The 13,364-nt window shown below is 26.1% G+C and overlaps 1 protein-coding gene across 6 annotated transcripts in view; it reads left to right on the forward strand.

Moving 5' to 3' along the window:
* LOC127072395 (LIM/homeobox protein Lhx5) overlaps window positions 1–13,364 on the forward strand; it is a 41,721-nt gene that overhangs the window by 3,944 nt on the left and 24,413 nt on the right. For all 6 annotated transcript variants that reach the window (XM_051012814.1, XM_051012815.1, XM_051012816.1 and 3 more), the window contains one exon: window positions 7,238–7,430. In XM_051012814.1, the coding sequence (XP_050868771.1) occupies window positions 7,258–7,430 (173 nt within the window). In that variant the 5' untranslated portion in view covers window positions 7,238–7,257. The remainder of the gene's footprint in view (window positions 1–7,237; window positions 7,431–13,364) is intronic.

A 13,364-nucleotide genomic window follows, 5' to 3' on the forward strand; every position in this document is an offset into this window, starting at 1 on the left:
ACGATTGGAACGTTTTACGAATGATAATTGACAATGAAATGATTAGAACGTTTTACGAATTCTAATCGACAGCGAAACGATCGCTACGTTTTATGGATTTAATTGTTAAAGAAATGATTAGAATTAATTTTAATGATTAGATCGATTATTAATTATCCGATTAATATTTGATAAACGATTCGATAACGTGGACAGATGTCATTGTTTTATTTTCTTTCTTTTTTTTTTGATTTATTTTTTTTTCTTCTTCTCCTCTTTTTCTTTTTCTTTTTCTTTTTCTTTTTCTTTTGGGAGGGTGCGAAGAAGATCACCAAAAAATGGCGATCGTCGACGACTCGACGAGAAAATCAGATTAACGAATCCGTTTTATGGCAGGAAGCGAGTCCGACGCGTGTCGGACTAATCCTAATCCTAATCTGGTTTAGATCATACCAATTCTCCCTTCTATCGGGTATTTCTTTCTCTCTCTCTCTCTCTCGTCGTATATTTTTTTTCCTTTCTTTCTTTCTTTCTTTTTTTTTTTCTATTCTTTCTTCTCGCCTTTCGATAATTTTTTTCTTCTTCATTTTATAATTGCTTTATTATATAATTTGATTTATTTATTCATCGTCATTTTTGTATTTTCTCATTTCTCATTTCTTACTGTTTCTTCTTTCCTTTCGATCATTTCTTTCTTTCTTTCTTTTTTTTTTTCATTGCATTTTATTTACTTATTTTATTTATTATCTTAATTTCATTTGCATTTTCATTTTTGTACTATCTTTTCTTCTTTCTTTTTTTTTTAAATGGAATTTTTAATACTCATCGAAATCATTCATCGAGATTTTCTATGTGATTTATTTCATACACACACATACATTCTTTTTTATTTATTTTCTTATTTTTTATGCGATCCGTAGAAAATTTTTAATAATGATCGAAATCATCGATCCATAGGATTTCGTTTTTATTTTCATTTTTTACTGTTCTTTATTTTCGTGTAAATTTTTATAATTGTGGAGAACAATGATTTAGACTTTTTTGATGTGATTTATTTTATTTTTATATATATATATATATTGTTTATTTTATTTTTTATGTGATTCAAGATTCATTAAAAAGTTTTTAATAATCATCGAGGCATTGTTACATGGATTTTGCTATTTATTTATTTATTAATTTATTTATTAATTTATTTATTAATTTTTCTTTTTTATGTAATTTTTATATTCATTGAAGTCATTGATCGAGATATTCTATGTGATTTATTTTATGTTTGCATATATGTATATATACTTTCTTTTTATTTCTTTTTTTAATTTTTAATATAATTTGTAGATTATTTTTAACAAACGTTTAAATAATTGATTAAGATTTATTGTGAGAAATGAACGATGAATTTTTTATTTTTGTAAATTTTTTTATAATAAACATTATTAACGATCATTTAGATCAATCAATCAAAATTTCATACGATTATATTTACATTAAATTTATACAAAATTGTTGACAGTCATCATGATCATTGATCTAGATTTTTTCTCTTCAAATGAGAGATTCATGACAAATTGTATTTTCCATTTAAAAGAAAAAAAAAAATTATATATATATATACTTTACAATTCCACTTACAAAACTTCGTACAATCGCATAGATCCTAGATCACAAAATTTTCTATGATTTTACTCTCCTTTTCTATTATATATTTATCATTTTCATTCGATTTATATAAAAGTAGTTTAATAATTAACTACGATCATTGATCCAAAATTTTTTTGTTTTCGTTCATCCGTTTTTTTTTTTAAATCCAACTCGCATATAAAAACAATTGTTAATAACCGTATCTAGATCATAGATCGAGATTTTCCTTGTAATTTTTTGTAGGCTTTTCCTCTTTTTTTTTTTTTTTTCATCGAACCTGTAATTACATAGAGTGTCTCGTTTCAAACGATCTATCATCATATATTTTCTTTGTTGTCGGTTTTGTAAAAAAAAAAAGAAATATAGAAAAGTAAAAGAAAAAGAAAAAGAAAGAGTTTAAAACAAAAGTTTCTAGAATTCTAGGAGGGAAATAGAAAAAAAATTATATAATTTATATGTTACAGCTATTTCGATCGTAAAGAACATTATTGCGATTGGACAGTTACATTAAACCTTTAAAACGCCATAGCTTGATGAAATATCGATTAAAGAGTACGATGTAAGTACTCGTTGCATTCGTATTGACATTATCTACAACTTTTGTTCAGCTTGAAATATCGATTTCCATTCAAAAAAAAAAAAAAAGAAAAAAGAAAAAAGAAAAGAAAAGAAAAGAAGAAAAATTATTACGACTTGAGTATCTCGACAATAACGCCATCTGCGAAATAGTTAAGAAAAATGAGACGTTACACCCAATCTAAGAAATCTAATATAATTTCGTTCAAAAATATGTCTTTTTTTTTTTTTTTTTTTAAATAAAATCGATAGGACCGTAACTGAAGATACCCGTTAGCGTTCAGACGAAAATGAATCACCTGATATTTATCGATCGTTCGTAAAATTTAATAAAAATCTCGATAGAAATGAATGGAACAGAATTATAGAATGAAACAACAAGTAATGACGAATAATAAAATTATATTAGAAAAATAAATCGAAATAATTCGACAGAAAGTAAATTAAAGGGAAAATAGCACGATCGATGATTGAAGAAAGGGAGGAGAAAAGGATATTAGAAAAGAATAAGTAAGAAAAATAAATTAATAGGAAATAAAGGTGAAAAAGGAAAAAAAGAAAAAGAAAAATTTAATGAAAAAAGGGAAAGAAAAAAGAACAAGGAAAATTTTTCTTGGTAACAACGCTTGTAAAATCTCTTTCTGGAGTGTCCTTGGGTCTCTATCACCTCATTCTCAACGCCCTCGTCGAGACCTCTCACGAGGGATGAGATGCGCAAGGTCAGATCTTAAGGGTGGGAGGAGGGTTGCTAGGTTGACAAACCTTTCCAGGGGAGAGGGACTCCGCCCATTGGTGGAAACCGCGAAAAAAGGACAGATAGAGAAACGAAGAGAGAAAGAGAGAGAGAGAGAGAATACACCGGAGGGTTTAGCGATGGCGATCAAAGCAAAAAGAGAGACAGAGACAGAAAGACAGAGAGAGAGAGAGAGAGAGAGAGAGAGAGAAAGAGAAGTATAGTGAAAGAGGGAAACGTGAAAGGGCAATCTCGTTTCTCGAATGTTAATTAACAATGAATAGTAATTATTGGTTCGCCAAAATCAAGCTCAAATTTTGTCGAGAAAAAAGAAAAGAAAAAGGAAGAATGAACAAAAAGAAATTTATTGGGAAGTAAAGGAGAAAAGAGGTAAAAATAAAAAAAAAAAAAAAAAAGAAAAAGATAATAAAAAAGGGAGATGGGATTTTGAGTTTTGGATATTAGAAATTAAATCGATTTATTTGTTTTCTCTTTCCTTGTTTTTTTGAAGTAATTTTCCATTTCTCATTATACGGTGTACAGATATTTACCAATTATCGATCGTTGAAAGTGACGAAGTTCAAATTTTATGAAACGGAAAGAAAAGAAAAGAAAAAGATTAATTTAATTAAATTTTAATACAAAATTAAAAAAAAAGGAAATTAGTTTAATCTCATTTTATCTTGTTCTGAAACGATTTGTTCATTTTATCGTAATAATAAATATTAATTATTGCTTTTGTTCGAAACGATGCTGCAGTTTTGTCAAAGAGTATTCTTAACAAATTATCAAACGTTCTATTCTGACATTAGAAATAAATCTGCATTTGTTTATTTATTCTCTTTCTCTCTTCTCTGTGAGTAATGTTTTTTTCTTTTTTTTTTGTTTACGATAACAACAAACACAAATTATTGGTCGTTCAAAATGAAGGACGATTTTTCTCGAAAAAGAAAAAAGAAAAAAAAGAAGGGCAAACAATTTATTAACAAATCAAAATCAATCTCCATCTTGATATTAGAAAGAAATAGTAGATTAGTATAGATTAGATTCCCTTCTGTAATCTTTCCTACGTTACATCTATCTCCTTTTAATTCTAATAATTATTAATCTATATCTATCTCTTTTTAAATAATTGTATTCGTCTTTTCTTTATCTTTTTCCTTTCTTTCTTTCTTTTTTTTTTTTTCTTTATCAAAGATCATGTTATAACACGTGACTACCAAAGACAGATGCTTTTTATGGTCGTGATTAGATTAGGATCGTGGTAATTATAGTGTTACGACGAAGTGTTTATTCTTTTCGAATAATTTCTTTCCGGTGTTGGTAACTTTAAATGATTTAAGTGATTTAAGTGATTTAATACCATTTTTCTTTCTTTCACTCTTTCTTTCCTTTTTCTCTCCTCTTTTTTTTTTTCTTTTTTCAATTAGACAAACACTATCAAAGAGAGATCTGATTAATTTAATTATGATAACGCGATTGAAAAAGAGATTAGAACTAATAATAATAAATATATGGACATCATTCATCATTATGTATGTTAATAATGTTAAGTGATTAAATTATTAAGACAATTATCGATTTTATTTTAATTTTTTCTAGATAAACAGATAGCATTGAAGGATCTAATTAATTTTAATTATTCGTAATAATATTAATAATAATGATTTAATAAAAATAATTCGTGGAATTAATTAATAAATAATCGATGATGGTGACTTCAATTGATTTTTTTTTCTTCTTTTATTAATAAAAAAAAAAAAGAAAAAACAGGAAGAACATTATCTAATCGATTCAATAATTCTGATAATACGATGCAAATGATTCGATGAATTAGTTAAGAACTAATATAAGTTGATTAGATAAAAATTATTCTTATCGAGTAATTCATTTAATTATATGTATACGTTCTCTAATGCATATTAATTAAGTATGTAAAAAAAAATATATATATATATATAAAATAACTGGATGTATCGAGCCACAGGTGCCATTTTATTTATTCTTGTTTGTTCCAGTTATTTTTTCTAAAATGAATAGAAGAAGATAAGAAAAAGAAAAATAAGCGCATATAGGAGTTTAAATGAGTCGATCGTAAATCGATAAATTGTTCGAGTTTGTGCCATATATTTTTTGTTATATATATCTATATCAATCTTTTTATTTTCTTAATTTTCTTTTTTTTTTTTTTGGTTTGATCTACTTATTTTTCTCGAGTCTAAAGAAATTGTTATAACAATTCAAATGAATTTATATCTCCGATATAGTAAATCTAATCGAGTAAAATATATATGTAAAAGTATATAACAGATTTATGGACGCCATTTTATTTATTTTTCTCTATTTTAGTTACTTTTTTACAGTACAAATAAATGAAAAAATGAAAATTACTAAATAAGAATTTAAATAAGAATTTATACATTTCCAATCGTAAATCATTTAAATATGTGCCATTTTTATTTTTATATATATATTTTTAATATATATATCTTTTTATATATATATATACATATATTTTAATATATTTATTTATATTTATATTTATAATATATACATTTTTTTTTATTTTAGATTATTTTATTTACTTTTTATACAGTCGATAGAAAAAAAAAGAGAAAGAAATATGACACGATCGTACGACAGGTGCGCCATGTCTTTTAAAAAAAAAAGGAAAGAAAAAGACAAAAAAAAAGTAACTAGAAAAACCGAAACGATAGAAATGACATTTCTCCGATCGTAAACATAATCGAGTATGATGTATCATATTGTTTACATATAGATATCACTTTGGCATACATACATACATACATACATACATACATACATATATACATACATACATATATATATATATATATATATATATATATATATATATATATATTACATGTATATATCTATCTTGCTATACATAATCCGAACGAACGGTATTAATGTTTGAAACTAATCGATAATTCCTCGTGCTAAATATATAGATAAAATGCATTATAGAAAGCAAGAGACGTCCGTTTGAAAGCGTTATTTGTTTTTCGTCGTTCATTGACTTGAAATGGGAAAGGATATATATATATATAGTTACATATATATATATATATGTGCACGTGTGTGCATATATATATATATATATATATATATATATGTGCGTTGATATAAATATACGTGGGTATGTCTATGTTTGTGTATAAATATCGTTTGATATTCGTGGAGTTTGTTTTAACTCGAATATTTATTGATGGAATAAATAATCGTTGGAAAATTTTCGACGTGATAACTAGATTCGAAAATTTTATGGAAACTACTTTTTTTCTGTTATTTCGGTGTAAATGATATTTTAAATATATATATATATATATATATATATATATATATATATATATATATATATAGTAACACAGACAAGTATGAAATATATTTAAGTGTTTTCGAAATATTGAATATATTTAAATGGGATGATAATTATATTCGGTTCGGTCGTTTTGATTTTCTTTCTTTCTTTTTTTTTCTTTCTTTTTTCCACGATCGATAAGAATTTTAAATGGGTTAACGTCCGAAAGTGGAAAAATGAATTATTTAAAAACGTTGAGAATAAATTTGTTTTGTGATAATTATTCAATTCGGATCGACCTTTAAGATTTTGTTTTTTCTTTCTTTCTTTTCATTTTTTTTTAGTCGAAAATTTTTTCCTTTTTCTTTTCTTTTCTTTCTCTTTTTTTTTTTTTTTTTTTAATTATCGATAAGTATTCAAATAGGCTAATAAGCGAGCGAAAAAATAAATTATTTAAAAGTATTGAGAATATGTTTTTTGTGTTATAATTATTCGATTTGGATCGGCCATTTTGTACGTTTTTGACAATAAAATTTTTCGTTTCTTGTCTGTCTTTCGTTTTTATACAATTCATATATATATATATAATTCTGATTGGCTATTGTAATTTTTTTGATCGTTGAATATCCTTTTTCTTTATCAAAGAAAACAATAAATAAATAAAAAAGAAATAAAAGATAAAGACTTGAGAAATCCAATGTATAAAACGAAAAAAGTATAAAACTGAACACAAATCGAGATTGAATTTCAACGTATAATCCGCCATATTGAATAAAACAAAATTTTTTACTTTTTTCGATCGAAATGAAGGAAAAAAAAATAAGAGGTTAAGTAATCCAATCTATAAAAAAAAAGAAAATGTACAAAACTGAACAACAATTAATTAAACAAATTTTTTTTTTTCTTTTAATCAAAAGGAAAGAAAAAAATGAGCACTAAAATGTTCAATCTATGACGTAACGCGTGAATTTTCTTTTGAGAAGCAGGAAGACGAGGTCTGGCGATGCTCCTGTCATGTGCAGGATGCGAGAAACCGATACTGGATCAGTACATGCTCAACGTTTTGGATCGAGTATGGCATGCCCAGTGTGTTCGCTGTTTCGATTGCGGATCCGCGTTACAGGACAAGTGTTACTCCAGGGAAGCAAAACTTTTCTGCAGGGAAGACTTCTTCAAGTGAGTTCAAATTTGTCATCATCGTTTTACAAATTTTACCTTCGTTTTGAATTTTGTGTTTTTTTTTTTAATGATAATGAGAACCACTGGGGGCTTCTTCGAGCAAGATTCAATTATTTAGATTTGGGTTTAAAGGTCTCATCGTTTCGAAATCTTTTTTTTTTTTTCGTATGATAATGAGAACCACTGGGAACTTGTTCGAGTAGGGTTCAATTTCATTTCATTGATTAAAAATCTTTGAGTAAATTATTTTATTTCGTTGAAAATGTTGAATTTGTTGTTGATGATAATAAAAAAGAAAGCATTGAGGATTTTTACGAATATGGTTCTCAATTTGATTTCGTTTCCTTTTTTTTTTTTTTTTTAAATTTTATGACATTGAATTTTTTCTTTTGACGATAATGAAAACTACTGGGAATTTTTTTGCGAATAAATTCAATTTCGAGTTTCGTTAGAAATTTTGAATTTTGTTTCCTCTTTTTGTACGATAATGAGAATCATTAAAGACACTTTTTCGAGTAAATTCAATTTTGTTTCTTTTAAAATTTTGGATTTATTTTCGACGATAATGAGAATCACTGGAAGACTTATTCGAGTTTATTCAATTTTGTTTCGTTTAAAATTTTGAATTGTTCCTTTTTTTCTTACGGTAATGAAAACCACCAAGGAGACTTTTTCAAGTAAATTCAATTTCGTTTCGTTTAAAATTTTGAATTTAGTTTTCATGATAATGAGAATAACTTGGGACTTATTCGAGTAAATTCAATTTCGTTTCGTTTTAAATTTCGAATTTATTATTGAAGACAATGAGAATCACTGTGGACTTATTCGAATAAGGTTCCATTTCACCACTTATCAATCCATAATCTATTTAATATTCGATTTGTAATAAATTTCTATCAATTATTACGAATATACAAGAGCGAGTCGAAATTATTTCTAGATAGGTTCAAAAAACGATATTTAAATTGTATTAAAAAATCAATTAATCCATTTCGAAAATAAATTTAGATCAATATTTCTTTGCTATTCCAGATCTCTCAAAAATAACGAGATCTGCTGAAAATCAAAGAATTTATCTGAAACGTTTCGAAAAAGAGTTACCGATTAAAAAAAAAGAAAAAAAAAGAAAAAAAAAGAAGAAAAAAAAATTCAAAACTTTTAACCCTACCATAGTAACTTTCCCCGTCAATCTCTAGTTATTTTCGGCCGACCGTAGTAACTTTGACCCATGCAGTAAAATTTCAACCCACCGAGTAACTTTTGACCCACTCTGTACTTTCTCAATAATAAAAATTGCAAGAAATTTTTACGATTGACGAACATAAATTATTGTTTTTTTTGTCGTCTCTTTCTCTTTCTCTCTCTTTTTTTCTCTTTTTCTTTTTTTTTCGGTGGTATTTACACATACATATAAGAAATACGAGAGTCTCGATGATGCTCCTTCTCTTTATTTTCTCTCTCTCTCTCTCTCTCTCTTTCTCTCTTTATCTCTCTTTCTTTCTTTCTCTCTCTCTCTCTCTCTCTCTCTCTTTTTTTCCACGCCTCACCTTTTTGCCGATCAAGGCACGAACCGCAAGGAACGATCGGTATTCGTGGCTCCCTTTTTATGTCTCCGAGACACCGTTCGTGGCAGTCCGTATCGAGAAAAAGGCGTTTCGTGACGAACAGGAAGGAATCCTTGACATTTTCTCACATAGCTCGGCCAATACGCAGGCGCCATTTCGCTCGACTTCGTCGACTGGAATTAAAATTAATATCAAAATTGTATGCGGTTGCTACGATAGTAAAATTTCGTTTGGTATTTTCATTGAAAAATTTTTCCATCGCTATATTATTCCTACATGCCGTCTTCTTTTCTTTTTTGTTTTTCTTTTTCAGTTTCTCTCTTTTCTTTTTTTTGCTTTTTCTTTTCTTTTCTTTTCTTTTCTTAAATGTCTTTCGATCATCTTCAAAATGGCGTACATTTTCTTAGATGATTTTTTTTTATTTTATTTTGTTTTTTTTTTTTTACGTTAAAAAATCAACGAAATAATCCGATTGATCTAAAAAAAAAAAAGAAATTTTTTTTTTTTTTTGTATAAACGGAAGATTTTGGTAGAACGTGATATTTAATTTTTTAAAAATTCGACGATTATTTTCGAAATATTGTCAATTTTTTTTGGATAAATTTTCTTCGATTAAAAAATAAACAAAAGCTGGCCGAGGCTAGCTCATAAAAAATTTACAGAAAATTTCAGAATGGTTTTATATTATTTTATATAACAATTCGAACGAAATGAAAGTCTATATCAAAATGGCGTCCACAGTTGGTCCAATCTTAACAAATTAATTTTAATTTTATAGCTCTAATTCTAATTTTTTAATTATAGTTAGATACGATACTTTAACTCTAATTCCCATTCTAATTCTATTTCTAATTCTAGTTCTAATTGCTAACTCTGACTCATTATCTTTGGCTTTAATTTTATCTCTAACTCTAACTTTAATTATCTAACACAAAATCAAACTCTAATTTTAATTTTATAACTCTAACAGTTTTTCTCTAACAGTCTCTATTACTCTGATTCTAACTGGAATCTTTTTAATTCTAATTTTAATTCTAATTTTAATTTTGATTCTAATTCATTTAAATCGTAATCCTCTAAAACTATAAATCTAATTCTAATAATATCTAATACTCGATTGTGAAACTGTGAATATTTTTTATTGTATTTCTAACTCGAAACTTTATAATTCTAATCTTAATTCTAATTCTAATTTTAACTCTAATTCATTTGATTCCGATAGTAACACTCTAACTCTAATCCTAATTCCTATTGTAAACTTGAAGCATTTTACTCTGATTCTAATTCGAAATTTTATAATTTTAATTCCAATTCTAACTCTAATTTTGACTCTAATTCGTCTAATTCTGACCATAACCCTCTAACTCTAACTCTAATTCTAATTCCGACTATAATTTTAGGTATCCAACTGTTACCCTGATTCTAATTTGAATTTTCTAACTCTAATTCTAATTCTAACTCTAATTCTGTCTTTAATTCATCTAATTCTGATTCTCTAACTGTAACCCTCTAACCGTAATTCTAATTCCGAGTGTAACTCTAAGTACCTCTTACACTAATTCCAATTTGAAGATTCTAATTCTAATTATAATTCTAATATCAACTATAATCCATCTAATCATGACCGGTAATACTCTAAATCTAATCATAATTCCGATTGTAATCGTAAATATTGTTAATCATTTCATTGTAACTCGATAATTTCTAATTTCTAATTTCTAATTTCTAATTCTAATTCTAATTCTAATGTCGAGTTTGATTTTGATATTAATTTTTCATATTAATTTTAATTTTAAAGATCGGCAAATTTTTTGTTCACCACTGTCGGTTATATCATAGGGTTTTTAATCGTTCAAATGCTATGAATAATTACTAGAACTGGAGCTTTTCAAGCTTCGTTTATCCCCTAGGATAAGGTTCTGCGATAACGTCGGTCACAGTTTAAACCTATAAATGTTCTCAGCAATTTCTGATTTTTACATGGTTACACGGTTTTCATTCTTGACGCTTATGATACGGCCGTCGGCGAATTGTGCCGCTTGACAGTTTTCAGTGGTTTTCATTGATACACTGCATCCCGACGCCATTTTTCAGCTCTCTACTAGTTAGATATACTTTTATTATATAATTCCTTTAATACGACCCTTTTAACCCCATTTCACAACAAATTTTTATTTTTTCCTATCATTTTCCTTTCTTTTCCGTACCTTTTTTTTTTTTTTCTCGTAGTATGATAATTATATGTATCTATTGTGCGCGCGAGTGTCACTAATAATACGTGAGTTTTACGATGAAATGGAAATATTCTTTTCTTTCTTTTTTTTCTTTTTTTTTTGGAATACGCGATATTTTTTATTTTCAAATCTATCGATAACAATTTCGGTCTAATTAAATTTTCTCTTTCATTTTTCTTCTTTTTTTTTTATAATAAAACTGTTCAAACATTTAGTTTTTGTCAAAATTAGTTTGAAACGAAGGATTTACGATTTGATTAGTATAAAATTATTACTATCGTTATATACATATATCTATAGGTATAAATAACTTATGACAGTTAATGATAATGTTCGAGAAAAATTAAAAAAAAAAAAAAAAATGATCTATCATGATCCATAAAAAATGATTTAATAAATGTCTGTTTAAATCGAAAAGTACAAATGCGACGTTTCGTATGAGAATACGTGACTTATGAGAATGATTAATAATGATTGAGGAAAATCATTTAAAAAAGAAATAAGCAATGATCTATCATGATCTATAAAAGTATGATTTAATAAATGTTTGTTTACATTGAAAGGTAAAACTACAACGTTTCATATGCGAGTACGTGACTTATGAGAATGATTAATAATGTTTGAGAAAAATCATTAAAAAAAAAAAGAAAGTAATGATCTATCATGATCTATAAAGTATGATTCGGTAAATGTTTAAGTTAAAAATTGTTATTGTAATATTTCATACGTGATTACGTGACTTATAAGAATGATTAATAACGTTTGAGAAAAATCATTAAAAAAACACAAAGCAATGATCTATCATGATCCATAAAAATATAATTCAGTAAATGTTTAAATTAAAGATTATACATGAATATACGTGACTCGCATACAGTACATATAACTTCTAGCGATTTTAAAAATCTTTTTTAATGTTTAAATAAATACAAATATTTCTTTCCAATTCTTTTTTTATAAATTATATTATAATCAAAAATTTATATTTTAAATATGTATTAAACGAAAAAAGAAAAAAAAAAAACGAAAATGAAAAAAAGAAGAAAAATTTTTATACATTTTATTATGTTCATAATTATCATTAAATAAACTTTTATCAAAAATATTTAAAGATAAATACAAAGAAACAGAGGGAGAGAGAGAGAGAGAGAGATAATTTATAGTGATTTCAAAAACTTTTCCTTAATGTTTAATAAAATCCAAATTATCTCTTACGAATTTTTACGTAACTGATATGAATTAAAAATTTATACGAATGATACAATTAAAAATTTATATTTTAATTATCAATTATCAGGTATCAAAATAAACAAAAAAATAAAGAAAAAAAAAAGAGAAAAAAGAAGAAAAATATCTATACATTTTATTACATTCGTCATTGTTATTATATAATATCTTAACAAATATTTAAGAAAATCGAAAGAAGTAATAGTGATTTCCGCCAAGCACCCTTGTCGTTTAACGAAACAAAATTATGAATTCTAACGAATTTCTAAACGATATCAATTAAAAATCTATACGAGTCAATTGAACATTTATACGAACGATGTTATTAAAAATTTACATTTTAACAAAAGAATTAATTAACAGATATTTAATAATAATAATAATAATAATAATAATAATAATAATAATAATAATAATAATAATAATAATAATAATAATAATAAAAAGAGTAGAAGAAAGAAAAATATTCATATGGTTAATTATACTCTTCTAATTCTTGTTATTAAATAAAATATTAGAAAATATTTAAAAAGGGACAGAAAGAGAGATGGATAGAGAGTGACAGAGAGAGAGAGAAAAAGAAAGAGAGAGAGAGAGAGAGAGAGAGACCTTGACATTTGCGGAAGAAATTGGTTTAAAGCGTGAACGCAAGGCCGGATCTCTCTCTCTCTCTCTCTCTCTCTTTCTATCTGTCTATCTTTATCTCTCTCTCTCTCTCTCTCTCTCTCTCTCTCTCTCTCTATATATATATATATATATATATATGTATATGTATGTATGTATATATATATATATATCTTTCTTTCTTTCTCTCAGTGCAAGTCCTCAGCATCAGCAGAGTTTTTTTTAGTATTAAAGAAGGAAAGAGTTCGGTAACAGAAATCGCACTAGGAAAAACTTACCTG

This window comes from Vespula vulgaris, chromosome 25 (genome assembly GCF_905475345.1).
Source record: "Vespula vulgaris chromosome 25, iyVesVulg1.1, whole genome shotgun sequence".
Lineage (NCBI taxonomy): Eukaryota > Metazoa > Arthropoda > Insecta > Hymenoptera > Vespidae > Vespula > Vespula vulgaris.